This window comes from Cuculus canorus, chromosome 2 (genome assembly GCF_017976375.1).
Source record: "Cuculus canorus isolate bCucCan1 chromosome 2, bCucCan1.pri, whole genome shotgun sequence".
NCBI classification, from domain to species: domain Eukaryota; kingdom Metazoa; phylum Chordata; class Aves; order Cuculiformes; family Cuculidae; genus Cuculus; species Cuculus canorus.
This window is the reverse complement of record NC_071402.1, coordinates 69,691,073-69,711,234: the sequence shown is the minus strand read 5'-3', so window position 1 is coordinate 69,711,234 and position 20,162 is coordinate 69,691,073. Positions and strand designations below refer to the sequence as shown.

Here is a 20,162-nt window from a genome sequence, read left to right as displayed (position 1 = left end):
AAGCTGAATAAAAACAGAGGGGACTTTTGCTCTCTCAGTACCTGTGACTGTCCAGGCTCTGCCTGATCTTGTGCTGTGGCTAAACAAACTGTGCATCATTTCAGGACTAAAACTCAAAGAGACTTAACTACGGACCTCACAGCGTAGGACTGAAGCTGACCACAGTCAATTCAAGTGTACAAGACCACATTCCCCATATCCAATCTGGATGCAGAAGCATCAGTGCAGAACAGGAAGGAAAGGGATTAATCGTTTCAGGATTGTGTTATGATAGGAAGACAATATCTAAGCCTCTTTGCTCATATGAGGGGGAAAAAAAAAATCCGCAAACCTGGTCAAACTTCAGGTAATCAAGATTCTGTGATTACTTTAGAACAGAATACAATAGAATAAAACAGAATCAACAGTTCGGTTGGAACGTATCTACAATGATCATCTAGTCTAACTGGCTGACCACTTCATGTTATAAAGGTCATTGTCCAAATTCCTCTTAAACATTGACAGTCTTTGGGACATTGACTACCTCTCTAGGAAACTTGTTCCAGTGTTTGACCACCCTCTTGGTAAAGAAATGCTTCCTAATGTCCAGTTTAAAGCTCCCCAATGCAGCTGTGGGCTATTGCCACACATCCTGTTATGGCATCCCAGGGAGAAAAGATCAGCACTTTCATCTCCACTTTCTCTCTTCAGGAAGCTTTAGAGAGCAATGAGGTTGCTCCTTTAATTCTTTCAGGTAAACTGGAAGTTCAAATGTTGAATTAACTTCCCTTTATTCTTGTTTAGTCCTAGTAATATTTCTTTGCTTTGCCAAATGAATAATGTTTCCTGTGGTATTAACTGATGTAAAACAGTAGTCACCAGTTGGGATTCCTGTATTAAAAACAAACACCAATCAATTCCACATGAAAAGAAAACCATGTTTAAAGAAGATTTATCTCAGAATGAGACAAAGAGTTTATCTCTTCTGTTGATCACTCACTTTATCTAATTGAAGAGGAAAAAAATAAGTACCTCAACACTTCATAAGTGGTAGCAATCAGTATTTTCTCAAAATAATCATGCAGCAAGGAAAAGATGTATTTGTGTCAAGATATAGCAGATAAACTATAACTACTGGAGCAGTCTATGCAAATACCACAGTGACTGCCAAATAAAGACTGAAAGGGGGAGTACCACAGGTTGACACAAACCCATCACACACCTGAGCTTTGCAATTTCCATCGCCTCTCCACTTGCTTCCTAAAAGAATGAAAAATCCTTGTCTTGATCTATACAGCCCTCAAAGGTGACCTGAAAAGGAAAAAAATTGCATTTGACCCTTTTTAGTTGGCTTGCTTTGCTTGTTTAAAATGCATGATGAAAGTCTTGGATAGACTGTTTTCCCTTTTGTTTGTTTATATACTTAACTGTCCGTAAGAGAAAGACCATCCTTACCAGCAGTTTTATTTGCCCTCTGAAAAATACTGCTTAAAAATGCTTTCTCAAGTCTTACCTGGAGGGAGAACCATGCTAAACGCTCAGATTCAGAAAAGAAGATGTGCTAAACAAAAGCTGTCACTTTTAAAACCAGAAGTCATCTATGCCTTCAACTGTCCCCTGGCTGTCTGATTTCCTAGGGACCCGAATCCTACTGAGTGCTCTGCCATTAGCCACATGGCCTTCTAAAGAGGAGAGGATAGAAACATATGTAACACACAGGATTAAGAAGCCAATACAATCTCAGCCAACAAATCACAGTTTGGGGTCTTTTCTATATGTACAAAGTTAAAAAGTAACAAAGCAGAAGAAAAGTTTTCCCCTTTTCTTCTGAAGGTCACCTTTTAAATAATATTGTCGAAGTAACAGAAAACCAAATGAGAATTTGGGTCATGTAGAAATTCAGGGACTTCACAAGCGTATACTTAGAAATGTGTAAGCTCCCAAGAGTTCACAGCTTAAAAGGATGAGAAGATTGTTCTTTACGCTCATATAAGTCTCTTTGATCCATCCTAGAAAGTTATGCTCCTCTTGAAAGTATAGATGTAGAGGAAAAACTGCTTTTAGATAAAAAGCTCAGATATAACTCAAGATTTAATGAACACCAGTGGTAATACTGGTTAGTATTTTCAATAGGAAGATGGGACACAATGCACCTCCAAAGGACTACTAATGACTCCAAACTGCAGAGAGAGTGAGAGCTGAAACACAGAAAGGCATTCCTAAACTGGCTGGAGAAATTATTCAAATAAGCATTCTGAGAGATCAACACAGACAGTTACAGCACTTCTAAATTACAGGTTGAGCCCCAAGGGAGACAGGAGGAGAAGACGTGGCTTCTATTGGGCTGCTGTGCCAGGGTGACAAGAGAAGACTCTCAGAGGGCCACCGAGACTGTTGGGGCCTGAAGGTGGTGGAGGAGGGGGGCATCAGTCTGAGGACAAGAAGCCTACCCAAGGGGTGACTGAAGATGCTAGACCTTCTGCAGCGCCGCACAACAAAGAGCAACAGATCAAGCAAAGAATTCAGAGAGAGCTTTTGCTTCGGTGTGGTGGTTTGGCTTTGGCTGGCGACCAGGGGTTCATGAAGCTGCTCTATCATTCTACTTCGTCAACTAGACAGGGGAGTAAAAATGCAACATGCTCATAGGTGAAGATAACAACAAGAAGGGATCACTCAGCAATTACTATCACAGACAAAAGAGACTCCTCTTAGGGAAATTTAAATGAACATATTACCAATCAAAGTGGAGTAGGATCATAAGAAATAAGAAGAAATCCTAATAGACCTTCCTCCCACTCTTTCCCTCTTCCCAGGCCCAACTTTACTCCCGATTTTCTCTACCTCTTTCCCGAAGCAGTGCAGGGGGGGCAGGAATGGGGTTTTGGTCTGCTTCTGCCGCTCCTTCCTCCTCACACTCTTCCCATACTCCATCATGGACTTCCTCCGATGGTCCTCCACGAACTTCTCCAATGTGAGTCCTTCCCACAGGTTGCAGTTTTTCATCAACTGCTCCAGCGTGGGTCCCTTCTATAGGGTACAGTCCATCAGGAGCAGACTTCTCCAACATGGGTCCCCCATGGTGTCACAGTTTCTTCCAGAACACCTGCTCCAGCATGGGCTCCTTTCTCCACTGGTCCTGCTAGGTGGCCTGCTCCAGTGTCGGGTTTCCATGGGGTCACAGCCTCCTTCTGGCACATTGTTGTGGTTTGAGCTAAACTAGTCAGTTTTGTGACCTTAGCTGCTGTAAGAAACTTCATTTTCTGAAAGCTAACTGCACATTTTTGAGACAGTGCTCTTTTCCTGAAGTAGCAACAGCAGAACATTGGTATGCAAAAAGGCTAATGCTTATACTTCTCCCTACAGTAACCAAAGTCATTCTGGAACTGGTGGAAAAAGGGCTACACGTGCAGGGAGGGGAAGACAGTACACGTGACCTCAAAATTATCAACAGAGTATTCTACCCCATGCATGTCATACTCAGTATAAAATAGAGAGATCGCGAGGGTCTCACACTATTCTGCGATGGCTGACGTCCAGTGAGGACCTTGTTCGTCTGATTGCTCTTGATCCGGGATCTGTGTGTTCCTGAATTCAGTTTGTGGCTCTCTCCTAGCCACAGATCCATTCCCTCATGTCTGCTCTACAGTATTTGTGGTGATGTATAGTCGAGGAGTACGGCGGGGGCGTGATCTCATATTTGTATATATTTTATTACTAATTATTTTCATTATTATTGTTATTATTTCATTAAAGCTGTAGGCTCAGTTTCCAAACTGCAAATCTTTTTCCTCCCATTTCTCTCTCCCCCTTTCCCTGGGCGTGGGGAAAGGAAGGGATTTGGGAGCCCAACTGCATAGTTTTAGCTGCTGAAATTTAGCTGGGCGAGGGCTAAACCACGACACACATCCACTTGCTCTGGCTTGGGGGGGAGGTGGTCCTCCACATGCTGCACGGTGAAAGTCTGTTCAACTGTGGACCTTTCAGGCTGCATGCAACTCCCCTGGTCACCATGGTCTTCTCCACAGTATATTTCCCCATCTAGGAAAGGTTGTTCCATTCAGACTCTCATTAAGCCAAGGGACCTTTGTGATGTTAGAGATCAGACATAAAGAACTTAAATGATCACTGCATGAGATGCACGTAAGAAAAGTGTTTTTTTAATTCTTCTGCTGCCATGCATTCCCAACTGAGGTTTCACACCTCAAGGATTATAGCAGCTTGTTTGCAAAATGGAAAAAAAAAAAATGTCTCCTAAATCTTCTCTCCCTCAATTACTCTATAATTGTTGTGATCAGAAACAAAATCATGAGGGAGACAGAAGCAAATTCCAAGTTAATCAACATGGGCAGTTCTTCTGTTCTGCATTCCTGTAAAACAGTGGGGGCTGAGAGATATCCACGTTTTGCTGTAAAAGGACAGACAACTGGAACAAAGAATGCAACTGTAGAAATGGAGAGATCTATATCCTGAGTGAAACCTATAATATGTTGCAGCTCATAAGGAGCTGTAACCCACAGAAACTCATTTTCCTTCAATGATCCTGAATTAGAGACAAAGAAAGGATAAGCCTGGACAGAAGATTAATAAACATTAGCTACTAGCAGCCTAAAATAAATGACAAGTATCCAAACAAACCACAGAACATGTTGCACATGACCAGTTTTTGCAGAGATCAACAAAATACTTCCTCATGGCAACTCAACTTAGATAGTATGGTCCCACAAGATTTTATTATTGCTATTTCCCAACTCCATTAAAGCTTTCCAGATTTCCTGCTTTGCTAGAACACACAGACCATAGTAAAAGTAACTTAAAAAACAAACAAGTTTTACATTTCCTCTAAACTATTGCACATATCTCCTACATAAGAGTGACACTCTTCTATCACCCCAAGCACTACTTCTTTGTTGGAGTCCTGTATGTTAGCTGAACAAGAAATTATTGCTTTGATTCTTATTTCCTTCCTTCACTCCTCCTTTCCGTCACTTCCCCCCACCCCCTGCCCTCTCTTTCACAAATGGGAGGAAGGGAAAAGAGCAGCTTTTATTACAAAATGGTGGGAAGATCTGAAGGGCCTTAGAATGTTCACCGGCTCATTAGAGCTGTCCTACAGCAGTGATCTCCAACCTTTTTTGATGATGCAAAAAGTAAAGTTTTTCAGCACACACCTCCAACATACGTGTATTTATCAATCATATATATGTCCCACTGTACACCCCTATGTGATGCACAGTATAAAACATATATGAAAGTAGAAACTATAAAAGAATGAGAACGATGGAAGAACCAACACTAGAACAACTGAGGAGCACTGCCTCAGGAATTTTGTAACTGAGTCTGGTAGAAAAAAAAAAAAAAGAGTTGGTCCAAAGCTGTTATAATGCAACTACAGTAAAATGCAGTTTTATTCCCTGCCGTAACCTATAAAAATGGTGATGAGTCAAGGCGCTGAACACCAGCAGTCAATGTATATGTGCTGCTTTTTAAACCTCACTTATGAATAAAGGTCCTCCACTAGATCAAGTTCTTCCACATGCTAAAAATACTTAACAACCTCTTCCCCTAGAAGTCTTTCTGCTTCCGGAGTCAATACCAGATAACTTAAAATACAACAGTACACAAAGCTTTGCTTTAGAATAAACTGTTAGATGATTGTCTGCATCCCATTATTAATGGATGTCTTCAAAGAGCACAAGATACAAACTGATGCAGAGTCCACTGAATAGGTTTTACAGTATTTTTTTGTCTTACTCTCACAACTTTATGGTTTTTGGTTGTATTGAGAAAATATTTTTTGGAGGTATTAAAAATAACCTGTTCAAACAAACCCCAAAAATTTCTCTTGCAGAACAGATAAGCTCTACTGATGATTTTCTTTTCTAAATCACAGCTATCAACACTGCTTGCCTCAGCTCTTTGGCAAAGTTACAGGACTGAAAGAAACAGTGCACTCAAAAAGCTGTTGGCCTTGGAACACATGGAAGCAGTCTCCACTATTCAAAGATTATTTTGTGCTCTCTTTTTTAGAATGATGGCTTAAAGATGTTTAGCACTTAACAATACATAATAAAGACAAAGGCTTAGAGCCTCAAGGAGTTTACACAACTTTAATCTCCCAATTCCGAAGTTGCCACTGTGTGGCTGGGCTGGCACTAAAGCAGAAGCTGCAGGGAGGTGATGCATTAATTGCTATGCAAATGAGATGAGTGGGTCACAAGTTCAAAACAGACCAAGAAAGGATATGAAAGCATGGCACAGGGTGCTGGGGATGTTAAAAGCATATGCCTTGAAGCTCTTTAAGCTTTACTTTCTGCCCTGCTTCAGCCAGACCTAAAAAAAAACCCAGCCAAACCAATGAGAACTTTCAGCCTTGCACCCCCGTGGAGATTAAGAACTCTGCCCTCAAAATCCTTCGTGATCCAGGAAACCACAGCCCTACTATCAAAGCCCTGCAACTAGTGTTGGCCTTTTCAGGCCCCTCAGAAGTCCTTACACCTCTTGTAACTGTTATTACTTCCCTTCCATACAGAGGAAAGAAATAAAACATAAAAAAGCTATTTCTAAAACACTTGCACATATAGGCACATTTTGCCCTCAACACCATGAATAGAGCTATCTATGGAAAAACGTATTTGCTTACATCTTTGCTTCATCTTTCCTTCCATTCAAAAGAGCTCTTCAGTTTTGCAAATATACAAGAAAATAAACATTTTCTGCCCCCTCAGCCAGATCTTCTGCTTCTGATCTGCCCTCAATCTTGCTAAGAAAGGATGTTCCACTCTCTGCTTCTCTTCTTTCAAAACCTTACAGAATTTGCTAGGTAACTATTTCTAGCTATCAGGTTCCCAAACAGGTGATTTGACAGTCAGTGACAATATCATCTGTTTTTCATATTTTGAACAGGCTTTGCTTTATTAGCAATGTCCTTATGATTATTAGCTCCACCATAAAAAGACTCACAGTTTATGTAATATAAATTTTATCAATAACACCCACATTAAACTTCCTAAAAGCCTCAAACTCAGTAAAGACAAACTCCACTCAAACATCATTTTCCAGTAATAAACACATACTCTTAAATCAGCTGGGATATTAGGATAATGTTTGAACAGGTAATACCAGCTTTCTCTTCCTCAAAGGCACTGACTCCCTTTTTCAATATCAAGTCATTATAGTAATTGGACAGGCTTCCAGTTTGTTGTTTCAAGTAAACAAATCGGTAAAACGCGTGCTGGTAAAACACTGGTTTGACTTAATCACACTGACCCATGCTTGCTAGAGAATATCATCAGCTTTAAAGTTAGAACCTACTTTTCACAATATGTCAATACTGTGGCTACATTTTCCCATTATTTTATTCTAATAGTGTAGAATATATTTGTCTTCTGGGTTTTTTTAATTGAAAAAACATTTACATACTGACCAGATAACCTAAAAATAGACACTTATTTTCCAAGCCTATATATTCTGTCGACAATCAAGGTTGCTGTCATACGGGCACCTCAGCACATAAGGTACATAGGCAAAGATTAAATATATAGCAATACAGTTTAACCACAAGGTTGCAGTCTTTTAATCCTATCTTGTTAAAATATCTATCTACCTGCATCTGTAAATATGTGCCTCTTCTCCTCCCTCCTTTTTTTTTTTCTTTAATCTGTAGATGCTGTGGGTCATTGGATAGGGAAGAAAAGGAAAATTTCTCTCTATTGTAAATGAAACTAAATCTGACAAGTGACATAATCGGTGCATGAAATAGCCAAGATAGGAGCTACAAAAAACCCTTGGTCACAAGGGATTTAACTAATTTTTGAATACCATGAGCCTACTAAACATAAAGCACATTTTTATTTATGAAATTATTGCTTTTTAATTAATGTGTCATCAAGACGTGCATTTCATATAAAGTGAGAGATGTCTCAGAGGACTCGGCTTTTCATATAAAGTGAGAGATGCCTCAGAGGACTTGGCTTTATGTGCAAGAACCAAATGATATCGGTTGTTTCAGCAGTGTACCCCCTAATATATACATCTCTCCATGAAACTCCACCAGTAACATGTTTATAATAGGCAACAAAAACTACTGAAAAACATCAAAATTATCTGAAGTTATACTTACTGTAACCTGGGAAGCATCCATGAATTGTAGGCCAAAGTAATCCGTTTCCACAAGGTCCAAATGATATACAATCTGATCAAACAACTCCTGTCCCTTTGCATTTTTCTGTAACAGAAAAGAAATTTGTCTTTTTGTGGTTAGGTGTGTGTGTGTTTGTTTGGGTGCTTTTCTTTTCAAATTCAAAAGGGGGCGAGGAGTTGCACAATGGAAAATAATATCTAAAAAGTAATTCTATTTCTTCTGAAGAACTGCATTCACATTTCTTCAAGAAACATACAGTGACACATTCCTGTCTGTAGCTATTCAACAGCATCCAACTGCGCTCTCGAAGAAAACTTTCAAAGCTTCCTATAACTCAAAGCATAGGAGAGAAAGCAAAGGCTTATATCCTGTAAGAGTCCCAAATCAAAGACACAACATTTTAAACCTCAGGGAGATAGAAGCTTCCTTGATACACTACTTGAAATGTGCTAGCTGTTACCACATATCAACTGCAGCCATGCAGTCACACACCACCACTCAAGCTTCAAAGTAAGTTCTGGAGGAAAACTTGAACAGCATTGTGAGGAAAATTAATGGGGCTTGATAAGAATATTTCAATAATGTTGCTGATTGCAATCATATTTGCAGCTTTAAATGGAGAAACAAAAAAAAAAAAGGCAACCCTCTCCCCCCCCAATAATTTTTACTTCGCATGCCATCTGAAACACACAGGCATGGAAACAAAACTAACCCCAGTCCTGGACCAAGTGTACTAACAGAAAAATTAGCTGATCTTAAAGCCAGGCTGCACTGTCCCGTACTCGTTCTGAGGTCAAGCCAAGAATTTAGATATCCAGTGGTTCACCTTCAAATACTAAAAGAACTAAAGTTTGGAGGTTACAGGTGGGTGGGAGGAAGAAGGAATAACAAACCAATGTTTTGTGTTACTCGGGGAAGGAAGTTTTCAAGTTTCTGAGGAAAAAAAAAAATTAGCCCTGGCTAAAAATACATGAGATGACCATAAATCTCAGTAAGAGACTACGTTACAGGTGTATTTTTCACAGGAAAGTAGAGATCTGGAACCATTTTTGTGCTTGCTGCCCCCCATCTACTTTTGAAGACTTTTTAGTAAGCTCTACCATATTAGGCATTCTCACTTCACCCCAAATTGTAGCAAAACTCACTGATTTCAGCTGAAAGAGAGCTAAATAGTGTTCCGTCCCTTGAGTATGGTCTTCAGCACAAAAGCAGCATCAATTGTAATTGCAGAACTCCTGACCAGGATTCCAAGCTGTCTAAAATCTGTCTTCTCCAGCAAAAGACAAGATGAAGAATTTCATGTCTCTACTTTTCAAGAAATATGGAAAGCTTAGGTGCAAGCTTACGCTCAAGCAAGCTCAGGTGTAGGTAGTAAATTTTATTTAAATTCACGTTTTGAGGTTTTCATTTTGGGTGCATGTGGGTGTTTGGCTTGGTTTGGGTTTTTTTAAACTAACAAAGCAGAAGCACATGAAGTGAATCTTATAAAATTTCAGGAACAGCATTTCTAGCTCCAATAAAACAGCATTGTAAGATCCTGCTTTATAATTTATGGGGGCAAGAGGTCAATAACAGACATTCTTAAACATACTTCAACATACTAGAGAAAGCAGATGAGAACAAAACAGCTTCTTAAAAGCAGTACATTGCTAAGAAACCATCATCTTTAGATGTACAATAGTCGCTATAAACCAAAAGTTATCTAAAAATTACACAGAACATATTTTCTCATATGTAGTAAATTCAGCATTTGTTAAAAGAAGCCAAAAGCACAACAGAATTTAAACTGAATCTGCTCGAATGAGGGAGAAGAAAAACCTCCAAAGTAATAGGAAAGGAAGACATGAAAAATTCACAAAAATGGGAAAAACTGATTTGATGCCATATGATCGCTCTGTTCCTAGTTACTTGCTTTATGGCATTAGCTGCCAGTATGTTTATCTTCACCTACCACACACCCAATAGGAATCAGAGAGAGCACACTCCACCTTCTGTACCCAAATAGTAGTTAATGTTCAACATATGCGTTACAGGGAGAATAGCTCTGCACTGCACGACTAGACCATAAAACGCAGTATTACATACATAGCTTACAGGAGATTGTAACATTTAACTTGTCACTAAATGAGCTTTCCCAACAACTCATAACATTTGGATGATAAAGCTGCTGCAGCAAACAAATTGCTGACAAAAAACTTTGTGATGTTACACTAAAGCGGGAGATAAAAGTGACTAACTCCTTTCCTCTACTAACAGTAAAGGGTGACCTGCCCTCCTGTCTTGTGCCTCTTCACTGCCAGACAAGGGTGGTATCGGCAAAATAGAAGGGTTTTCCCTCAGGAACTGCACATGTTCATATGCATAAAAGGGGTCTCTAAGGACAAAAACGTCCATATTATGAGCAACTTCTGATTGTTATAGTCTTTTTCTCCTCCTCTGCTTGTAGATAACACAGAAGCTAAAAAAAATGCTTCCTACATCAAAGCCAGGTACCACAAAGAATATGAAACCGATTTCTTACAAGAAAAAAAATCCAAGTAGATCAAATCAGTTGGAATTTATCAATGTCACTTTATCTACAGGCCTTCAATTGTGCATATTTTTGGAAGACGCATTAAAAAAAGCAACCTTAAACTAGAAATATTTTACAGTTCTACCTTGCTGGAAAGACAGTTTAGAACTGTCAGACATAAAAGACCTGTATATACTCCTATCTCAGAGATGGGAGTATATGGCAACAAACAATATACACATACTACTGTATACAGTTAGTTACTACTTCATTGTTATGAAAGTGACTACAGTTGTGAACAGTGATGTAAGAAAAGTTGCAAAACCTTGTTTGTTTGAGGGGAGAGGGATTATTTGGTTAGTTGGTTGCTTTAAAAAAAAAAAAAACAACTAAACTACTGCCAATTTCTGGTGAAGCACTCCTTGGAACCCAGAAGAACTTGTGTGGGCACCATGATACCTCACAGGCAAACACTGGGAAGGCATTTCAAATGTCCAGCTTACAAAAAAAACCTACAGCTGCAACCCAGGGTGAAACTGAACTAGTGCGAGGCAGTCACTCGTGTTCCCTTTTGCATTTTTGTCCTTGCAGAAACACAGAAGGACTGAATTACACTTGCAGGTCAAGAATCTCCATGATAATGAGAAACTACTGAGAGAAAGGAAAATAAAAATAAAAGGTGTCTGTCATGTCAGTCAGTCCTGTTTTGCCATGACAGATAGCCAGTTTCCTCCACTCCATCCTGGAATCTCTTCTCAAATATACAACATCAAGGAAAATTCTTATGTTTAATGAGGACTCATTGCTGCGTGCTCTTACAAGGACTCAAATCTGTATGAGTATAAAGCTTGCTGTAGAGTCACAGTGAGAAAGCCGCATGGCCTGTAGTTGCAACAGGCTCGATTTTCAGCTGCCAAAGACTTCTGGTCTCAGTGAATCTATGGAAATATTTGTCAGCTAAAACCTGGCAAAACAAAGATTAAATTCTCCAACCAGAAACTCTTCCAGACTTGACATGCAAATAGGCAGAGGTTCTAACGTGCATTTGGTGGGCACGAAGGCAATAGGAAATTCATCAGGCAGGGACATTTTGGTCCAAGCAGGTTAATCAGTGTTGATTTTACCTGTCCCAGAGTTGTTTGAAAAGTTTTTGCCAAAAGGCACAAAAAGAGGACATAAAACCCAGTAAAGTCACAGTAGTGCGGATACAGTGCAAGAATGCCAAGATCACTCTCAGAGCACACACAGCAAAGCTGGAGAGCTTCTGTGCACACCTTCCCCAAACTGACGTGCAGTATGTAGCAGCCAAGCACAGTGCACTACATGAACTCAAGTGGAGTGGCTGAAATTGTTCAGTCACACTAAAGAGTTCAGATTACAGCATTACAAAAGAAATAGCTGAATTGTGCTTGGGAAAACAATCTGTCAGGAAGCCCTGGAGTACATGAAATATAATTTTGTCAACTTGTAGGCTAATGAAAAAAAAAAAAAAGGAAAATAAACTACTGCCAAGAAAAAAGTCAAAGCCAATTAATAGTAATGTGTCCCAAACCTAATAGTCAGAAACGAGTAGACAGGGCAGATTTAGTTTCTTTTTCTAAAGAAAGCACAGAATTATGTATTCTGTAATACATAATTCCCACTCTACAAATTTTTGTAGAGTGGGCTACTATGACCTCATAAAAACACTAGGCTTTATCTTCTGGTGAGTTAGTAAAAGAGCATTTGTAGCTAGCAATCCTCTGCTCTGCAGGTCTGATATCACTCTAACGGCAACAGCATTGCCTCTCCTTGGCGTTTCCTGGAACAAGGTATCTCAGCATGTTCTGCTTGGTCCTTTTACACCTGAACTGTTATTAACTCATTCTTTACACCTCCAGCTAAGGCTTCACCTGCTGGCCATACTGCTTACTGGTGGGAGCTTGCTTTGCCTTTTAGCAGTCACTGTAACAGTAACAATGTTGTTTCCCAGCATTTCAGACATACTACAGGCTATATAGGCCTAAAACTGTGTGGACTTCTAATTAGCCATGACTCCTGGTACTCATTGTCTTCTGTCCGTTAACTTGCCTTCCTCTAATCAAGCCCATAGTTCCTCAGATACATTCACCTGTACTGAGAGAAAGCAGTATTTGCATAATCCTAAGCATAAAGATGCAACTCTTCCTATATTCTTACAAATCTGTTAATTAAGTCCACTGGGAAGAACATGGGAAAGACACCATCCTCTAGGTTGGGTCACAGGGAGGAAGTATGTCACTACAGTGAAGTCATGGATCATGACTCTTGTAGGCACATCAGAGCTAGCTCTTAACTAAAAAAAAGCTGCATATTAAACAACACAATTACTACAACATCTAACACATCTTCAGCCACATACATATTTGAGGCCATGGCTGGGCTTGCAAAAGCTGCACTAAAATCTGCTATGCTGTTACAGGTAGTATTGTCAAAGGTAGTAACATTTTCTCCCAAGTTCCAGTTTCCATTCTGCCACCCCAAGATGACACTTCGCAGAGGGTATGCAGTTCCCTGCAAACTAGCCATGACCTCGATGCCTGTCCCAACCTTCTCCCAAGGAACACAATGAACAGAATTGGAAGAATACAGAAAGAGATGCATTTTTTGTCCTTAAAATTAAGCAAATACTGCTTTGATATACAAAAATTTCAGTGTTAAGACTAAAAGAAAAGTAAGTAGTTTCTTAACACATCATATTTCCCATAGAGCTAACTAACTTGCTCAAGCTCCTTTAAGATGTTAGGTTATTTTCTTACCAGTCAACCACTAACTCAAGTATTCAGTTCTGGCTCGGTGCTCAATTAAAAATACGTCACTCTTCAAATGACCATTAAGCCTCTCATCCTGTCATGGCAGTAACAGCAGCATTGCTTCAGAGCCTGCTACTGCATCCAAATTATGTTCAAGTGTACCTCGGACCATAGAAACAAGCAGCATTCCTGAACGTGCCCAGAAGAAAATGTAACTGATGACGCATGTGAACGTTTAACTAAAGGACAACAAAATTCATTCTAGCCCCACTGAGAAATAAGAGCTCAAATCCCCTCAGCCACTCCTCATAAAAATCCCCAAACCAAACAACAAAAAAATGCCAGCCATTATACATACACCACCAAAACCCCAGCCCTTAATCAGGAGACAAAAGCTCCCCCAAATGGCATTTACTTATAACTTTGAAAGCATAAACTTTTTGCTCCAAGTCATTTTTGTCAAGGCACCAAACTAAAATTGCTATTTCCTCAGCAAAAGAAGCTTATGGAAAAAAACCAACCAAAAAACTATCCCCACAAACCAAAAAAACATCAAAGCAAAAAATGAAAATCCACCACAAGAGACCAAGCCACTTCCTTCAAATTACTCTCAAAGTCCATAACAAGACTAGCAACTCACACCCCATCAAGGGGATAGGGGGAACCTCAAATAAAGAAACAGCACGCTGCCATTTAAGTACATTCTCTCTGCTGGTAGATTGGCACTAACAGTGTAAGCAAGCTTGGTTTCTGTGACTAAGATGCCAGTGAGAATTTGCAGACAGATACTGAGGAAAAAAAATAAAACATCAAACAGTTGGTATAATAAACCTCACTATTGCTGCACAGCAGCATTTCTCAACAGCACTCAAAACTCTTCTTTCTACCAGTTACTGGCAAGAAGAATCATTGCTCACTCCCTGCTAAAGATGATGGAAATAGGTATTAATGAGTGCAAAAGACAAGTAGCACTTTTACTCCTTTTCACAGAACAGCAAGGATTGAAGGTAGAAAGTCTATAGAACTAGTAGAGAGGAGAAGCCTGAACAAGAACTAATAAATAGATAGATCACCATATTTTATATCTACCAAGCAAGGCACTACATAAACCCAAATGGCTAGCATGACACTGGCCAAGTCTCTCATTATCAGTCTAAGCTTTCTAACTGCTATGTAAGTGCAGTCACCTGTGAATTTAAAAAAAAAAAAAAAAAAAAAACAAAAAAACCCACAAAAAAATACAAAACCAAGAAACTCAAACCACAAAGAAATCCACATGGGGAAGAATAATGTGCTAATTTCAAGCTCTGCAATAGGAATGAAGAAAAGATTTTTAATTATTCATAGAGTACAAACTGATTGAGATGAATCAAAGATTGGATTGGCAGCACAGTATCATAAAGAATATACAGAAAATACAGCAGAAAGGGACCTTACATACAGAACAGTCACTGAAGAGCCCAAAAATATGCCAAACAACTCCTTGGAAAGATGTAATACGTACAGCAATATTTAAAACATTAAGCAGATTAAAGAAAGTGAGGTGAGATTTGAAGGCTGAGTATTGGGCTTCCTTTGCCAGTTCGTGCATCCCTGCTTAAAGTCACCTCCCTCCCCACCTCTAAAACACATTCCAGCTCTTCCTCTAGCAGGCAAGCACAAGTGGATCAGCTTTGTAAAATGATCTGTACAATGTTAACTTTCTCTGAAAGTGATTTCCCACAGCTGTTTTCAACACATGAAATTCACTAAGCTTTACAGTACAGCCCTTCAAAACCTAATTATATTAGCATACCTAGGGCTTCAGCAGTTCATTCGGCAGGAAAAAAGGAGCATGAAACTATCATGTCTCAAGACCTACATTATCTAGAAGGGAGAATTTCACCACTTCCTTAGTTTTTTAAGGGAAGACATACCTCATACTGGACACAGCTGGTTCCACCCATTCCACAAAGTACCAACCCACTGGCTGTGGTGGGAAGGAAGTGGGTATAAAAGTCAGGAGTGGATCCGAGTCTGGGAAAGAACTTGATTCACAAGCTTTCTTGTCCCTGTTATTTCTCCATATATTTTTCACCCATCCTGCTGATAGAGGACTAACTGAGGGGCTGGGTGGGAGACCAAGCATTGGCTAAGGCTAACCCAGGACAGTGGGGAAACCCTTAGGCAAGGCAATTTTATATTTCTACCAAGTCAGAGGTCGTCTGAAGGGCATGCTGTCTTTGAAGAACCTTTAATGCCTCCAAAAGCCACAGGAAGGCCACACAGACACTACTGTGATAGGTGCTCTATAAAGTGCAACTACTATTGGCAACTTAATATCAGCACTTACATTTAAATTTTATTGGACTCAGATGAAGGTGACAGTTTCTGTTTACTGTCCCTATCACCCATATGTACTGCTGGCAACACAGATGTCTTCCAAGAGAAAAGCACTGTCAACACTTTTAAAATGGTATCCTCAGGCAACAGATAAAACCCACCATCAGCCACAAAATGAAGCAATAAAAAAAAAAAAATCCTTACTTGTAACTTTATGTTCTAGAAGTGGGTTCGGACTCCTGTTATTTCAGATACAGACAGGCTACCCCATCACATTTCTACATTCAGAGAAACATAAAAGAGTTGTTATTTGTATGCAAAGAAGATTTCTTTTCGACCCCTAGACTGCCAGCTCCCTCTCCTGACCTGGTTGAACTACTACATGCACCTTAGGTTCCAGCAGGCAGCTGAAGAAGCACAAAGTAGCTAGGATGAGAACAAAAATCTATGCTGAGACTTCTCAACCTACGTGATTCCACTTGAGATATAACTGACAGTTCTGCTTCCCCTCGGGAAGAGGAAGAACTTGATAAAGCCAAGCTGTGGGTGTTGAAGTGGCAGCCACCTCTAAGAGAAGATACCATCAAACACATAACGTTATGTTTCTCTTGCCTGGCTTCCCAATGCCCTCCTGCACAAATAACAGTATCATTTTGCTGGAGATCTAGAGAAGGTTACAACTTCATATCACATTTGAGAAATAACATAGAACACTGGCATAAGCTAATTTAACCTAAAAGAGAAGAAAGAGAAAGAGGCAAACGCTACTAGAAGAGAATCTCAAGACAGGCTCTCCGTTTTCTTATGCTAATGGCAGTACCAAAGTTTCAGAAGACATCTTTGCTTCCTGATACATCTGCACTTGAACACTTCAGAAGTAGAAATGGTTTTAAATAGACACAATTCTACAAACAGGATTTTCCATAAGGACATGTCTTTCACATACTTTTGCATGCATGTGAGCCTTGACTCAACTAATTCCAATTTTTTAAACTTGTTTTTAAATAAAACACTTATGATCATCTACAACAGAAAGGTTTACCAATAAGGCTCTACAGATAATCTTCCTCTGGCATAGATGCAGCCAAGACCAGCAGTAATGCCCAGTCAGACACATGCAATACAAGCCAGAAACACTTTATACAAAGGAAGCCTGCAGGGTCCTTGTCATCCCAGCCAGCTAAGTCACAGGTTTTGTTTCCAATTCTTCCCCAAGAGGTTTGTCAGGGCAGCTGTACAGCTATACGCCTTAGTGAAGAAGAGCCTGCAGGGGGAAGTTACCTCAGTATAACATCACTGCTGATGTAAGCTAGCAGTGCTTTTCAACACACTCAATCACACAAAAATTTACTCAACGGGCTGCTGGTAAGATCCTGTTGAGCCAAAAGCTGTTTCTCAAATGCTGGGTAATGGGACACAGAGGAGGCCACAAAGCTGTGTCATGAGTGGGAGGCAAAACCTAGGTGGTCTGCCCTAAGAACAGACATCTTACATGCATATAGATCACTGCTTTTAGCATATAGACCAGGATCTGTCAAAGCAAAAAGGTGCAGATTCCTTTAGGCATATCACATCACGCATGCTGCAGGAATTCACTTTTATCTATATCTGGATAAAACTAGTCCCTTAGAACCACTCCTGTCTTGTGGCATAGGCACTGCATAATGTTTATGCTCACGTAATTCACGTTCAAGTCTTTCTATATATACTTTTGAACTGAAATAATACATACTATTTGTGATACTTTTCATAGCTGAAAATTAATTCCACATGTGTCCTAACATTAGCATTAGCTACCTATTCCCTTATCATAGAATCACCAGGTTGGAAAAGACCTCTTGGATCATAAAGTCCAACCACTATTTGGCACGGACTTATGAAGTGCTAAACCATACGTATAAATCACTAATTATTGATCACCCTGACAGTTATAGCGACTAAAAGAAGTTCAAATGTGAATGTAGAACCAGTGACCACAAAGAGAGCTTAAAACTTGAAGACAAATCTCTAAGGTAGTCCTTCCTCAGAAACACTACATATTTAAAATGCAAACAAACTCTTTTAGAAATTACCTATTTAATTCAGGCAGCCAACAGGCTTCAGCACTCTTCACTCCTTGTTCTTCCATACACTAAGTCACAGGACCTCTCCAAAGAATCAACTCCTACTATTTGCTTTTCTCCAAGAGAACCAGAAATCCAGAGTTTTAGAAAGCCAGTAAAACCTCTGAAACTGCAGGTTTATAATCACCAGTTAAAGAAAAACAGAGAAAGACTAGGGAAGTTTGCCACTAAAAATATTTAATTTAGTGGGCAGTCAGGAAGACAATTTGTTTTAAACACAAATGTAATTAGCCAAGTATATGCAATTAAGGAAGATCACTAAAAATAATGTTTCTTTCTAGAATGACAGAAGATGCAATAAGAACAGGCATGTGGTTTTTATAAAAAGTCTCACTAGTATAAATTTAAGTTACAATAAATAACAGTTAAAGCTTACAGAAACCGTCTTTCTCTGATGATGCCATCGCTCAGTGGAAAAAAAATAAATATTATGTCAGACCTAGGTTTATTATATTGAAAAGAAGTCCAGCATTCTAACCTTCTCACTGCAGCAAAGGAATTGTATGAGACAAGATAAGTTCTCGTCATGCTACAGAACTTAACTTTTTGCTCCATTATAAATATTCAGATCTGAAGAAGAAATGAACACACTGCACTGAAATAAGCAGAATTTTGTACTGCCATGCCTATCTTCATTCTGAAGAATGAACAAGGACTGATGTGCCTGCTTTTTTTTCTAACTAAGGAAAAATCATATTTAAGTTAGAAATTCTGGATGTCAACATGAAGAGCAGAAAGACTAGGCTATAGCTAAAACTGATTTTTTATAGATTATGTCAACCAAGACATCATCCAAACAATTTAAGTAAGAAGATGAAAAGATAAATGTAGTGATTATTAACAAAACTCTGACCCACAGTTAGTATGCAGAAAAGGAACAGTATTGGTCAGAACCTGGAAAACTGAAATTTTCAAAAAAGACAGACAGAAAAGACGAACCACAAATGTGCACAAGTGTCAGACTTTTCCCCAGTCAGGTTCCCTGCAAGCTGCAATTTTTGCTGCCTACTTGGTGGGAATATCATATGCCAGTACTTCCTTTGGATGTACTCTGAAAGGCTGCCTTCAGAGTTTAGACAAAAATACAAACGAAAATACAAGAGCAAAGGTACATGCTATATGTACCGCCCCCCCACCCCCTTCCCAAGGAGTTTTGACTTCCTCCTTGAGGTTTGGCTACCCCACCTGTCTCCATGTCATTAAATGGATTTACCTGTCCAGGGAACTAAAATCCAAAAGACTATAGTAGAAATTAGACCTAAGCACCACAAAGGAGTAAAAAAATAAAGTACTGGTTTTTCAGCTTGCTTATTTTACCTGTGTATTAACCACGCCTAAACAGAAGCTTACACCCTGAATTCAGACCACCACACAAACACAGGAAAACTTCGCTATTGCCACAGCGGCTGCCAGAGTTTCAGTAGAACTTACGCTGGCAGTGCTCCCAGTTTACTGTGACGGGTTAATGAGGCATTCCTTGTAGCTGGCTCTTTCCACCTGGGCATTTTACCTCAACAGAAGTTTTGCTATGCTTGGCAACTTCTGCAAGAATCTTTCTCGGAGTCTGGATCTTAAGATAGATAAGATCAAACACTCTAAACTGACCCGTCATACATGGCTTAACTACTAGAGTTGTTTTAAACTGTAACTTGGTCTTCCAGTCATTTTCTATTTTTTTTTCCAGTTCAAGGAAGCAAATGGCAAGAAACGCACCAACTCCTTATTCACAGTATGAATATATAAGACCATGCTAGCAGAGTCAAGTTCATATCCAAAAGCCACTGTAACATGAAGCCACTTCACAGCGTAGCTTTTAGTTAGAGGGAGAACAAACCAGCTAAAAATGCAATTTCTCTGTGGTTTCCCCACAAAGGTTGGGCCATCAGTCCTTTGGAGTCCCAAAGGTGCCTCCACACAGATATTAACAAAAACCTTTGTTTATAAAACAAACAAACAATATTATAAGGGGCTCTTTATCACAGAAGGATTTTATTTCACAATGAAAGTGAACAGAGGAGCAGAGAATTCCTACAAACTCACAATGCTTCAACTAAATATTCAAACAATATTCGATTGAACATAAACCACCAGCATTAACACCAAGCATTCTGACCATTTGAAAATTGATTCAGTCACTAGAGGATCAGATTTTGCTGTCTTAATTCCCTATTCTACTACTAACAGAAAGAATGTTTCTCATTTCCAAACTTGCAGCCTGGGACAACATTAAAGAGCAAACTCTGGTCCTCCCATTGAAGCAAATTTATGCAAGACAAACTCTGACCCTTTGGTGCCTAATGGCTTTTGAATGGCAC

The 20,162-nt window shown here is 39.5% G+C and overlaps 1 protein-coding gene across 4 annotated transcripts in view; it reads right to left on the bottom strand.

The window, feature by feature from the left end:
- Positions 1-20,162, bottom strand: part of EPB41L4B (erythrocyte membrane protein band 4.1 like 4B) — a 178,641-nt gene that overhangs the window by 117,552 nt on the left and 40,927 nt on the right. For all 4 annotated transcript variants that reach the window (XM_054058998.1, XM_054058999.1, XM_054059000.1 and 1 more), the window contains exon 2: positions 8,099-8,203. In XM_054058998.1, the coding sequence (XP_053914973.1) occupies positions 8,099-8,203 (105 nt within the window). The remainder of the gene's footprint in view (positions 1-8,098; positions 8,204-20,162) is intronic.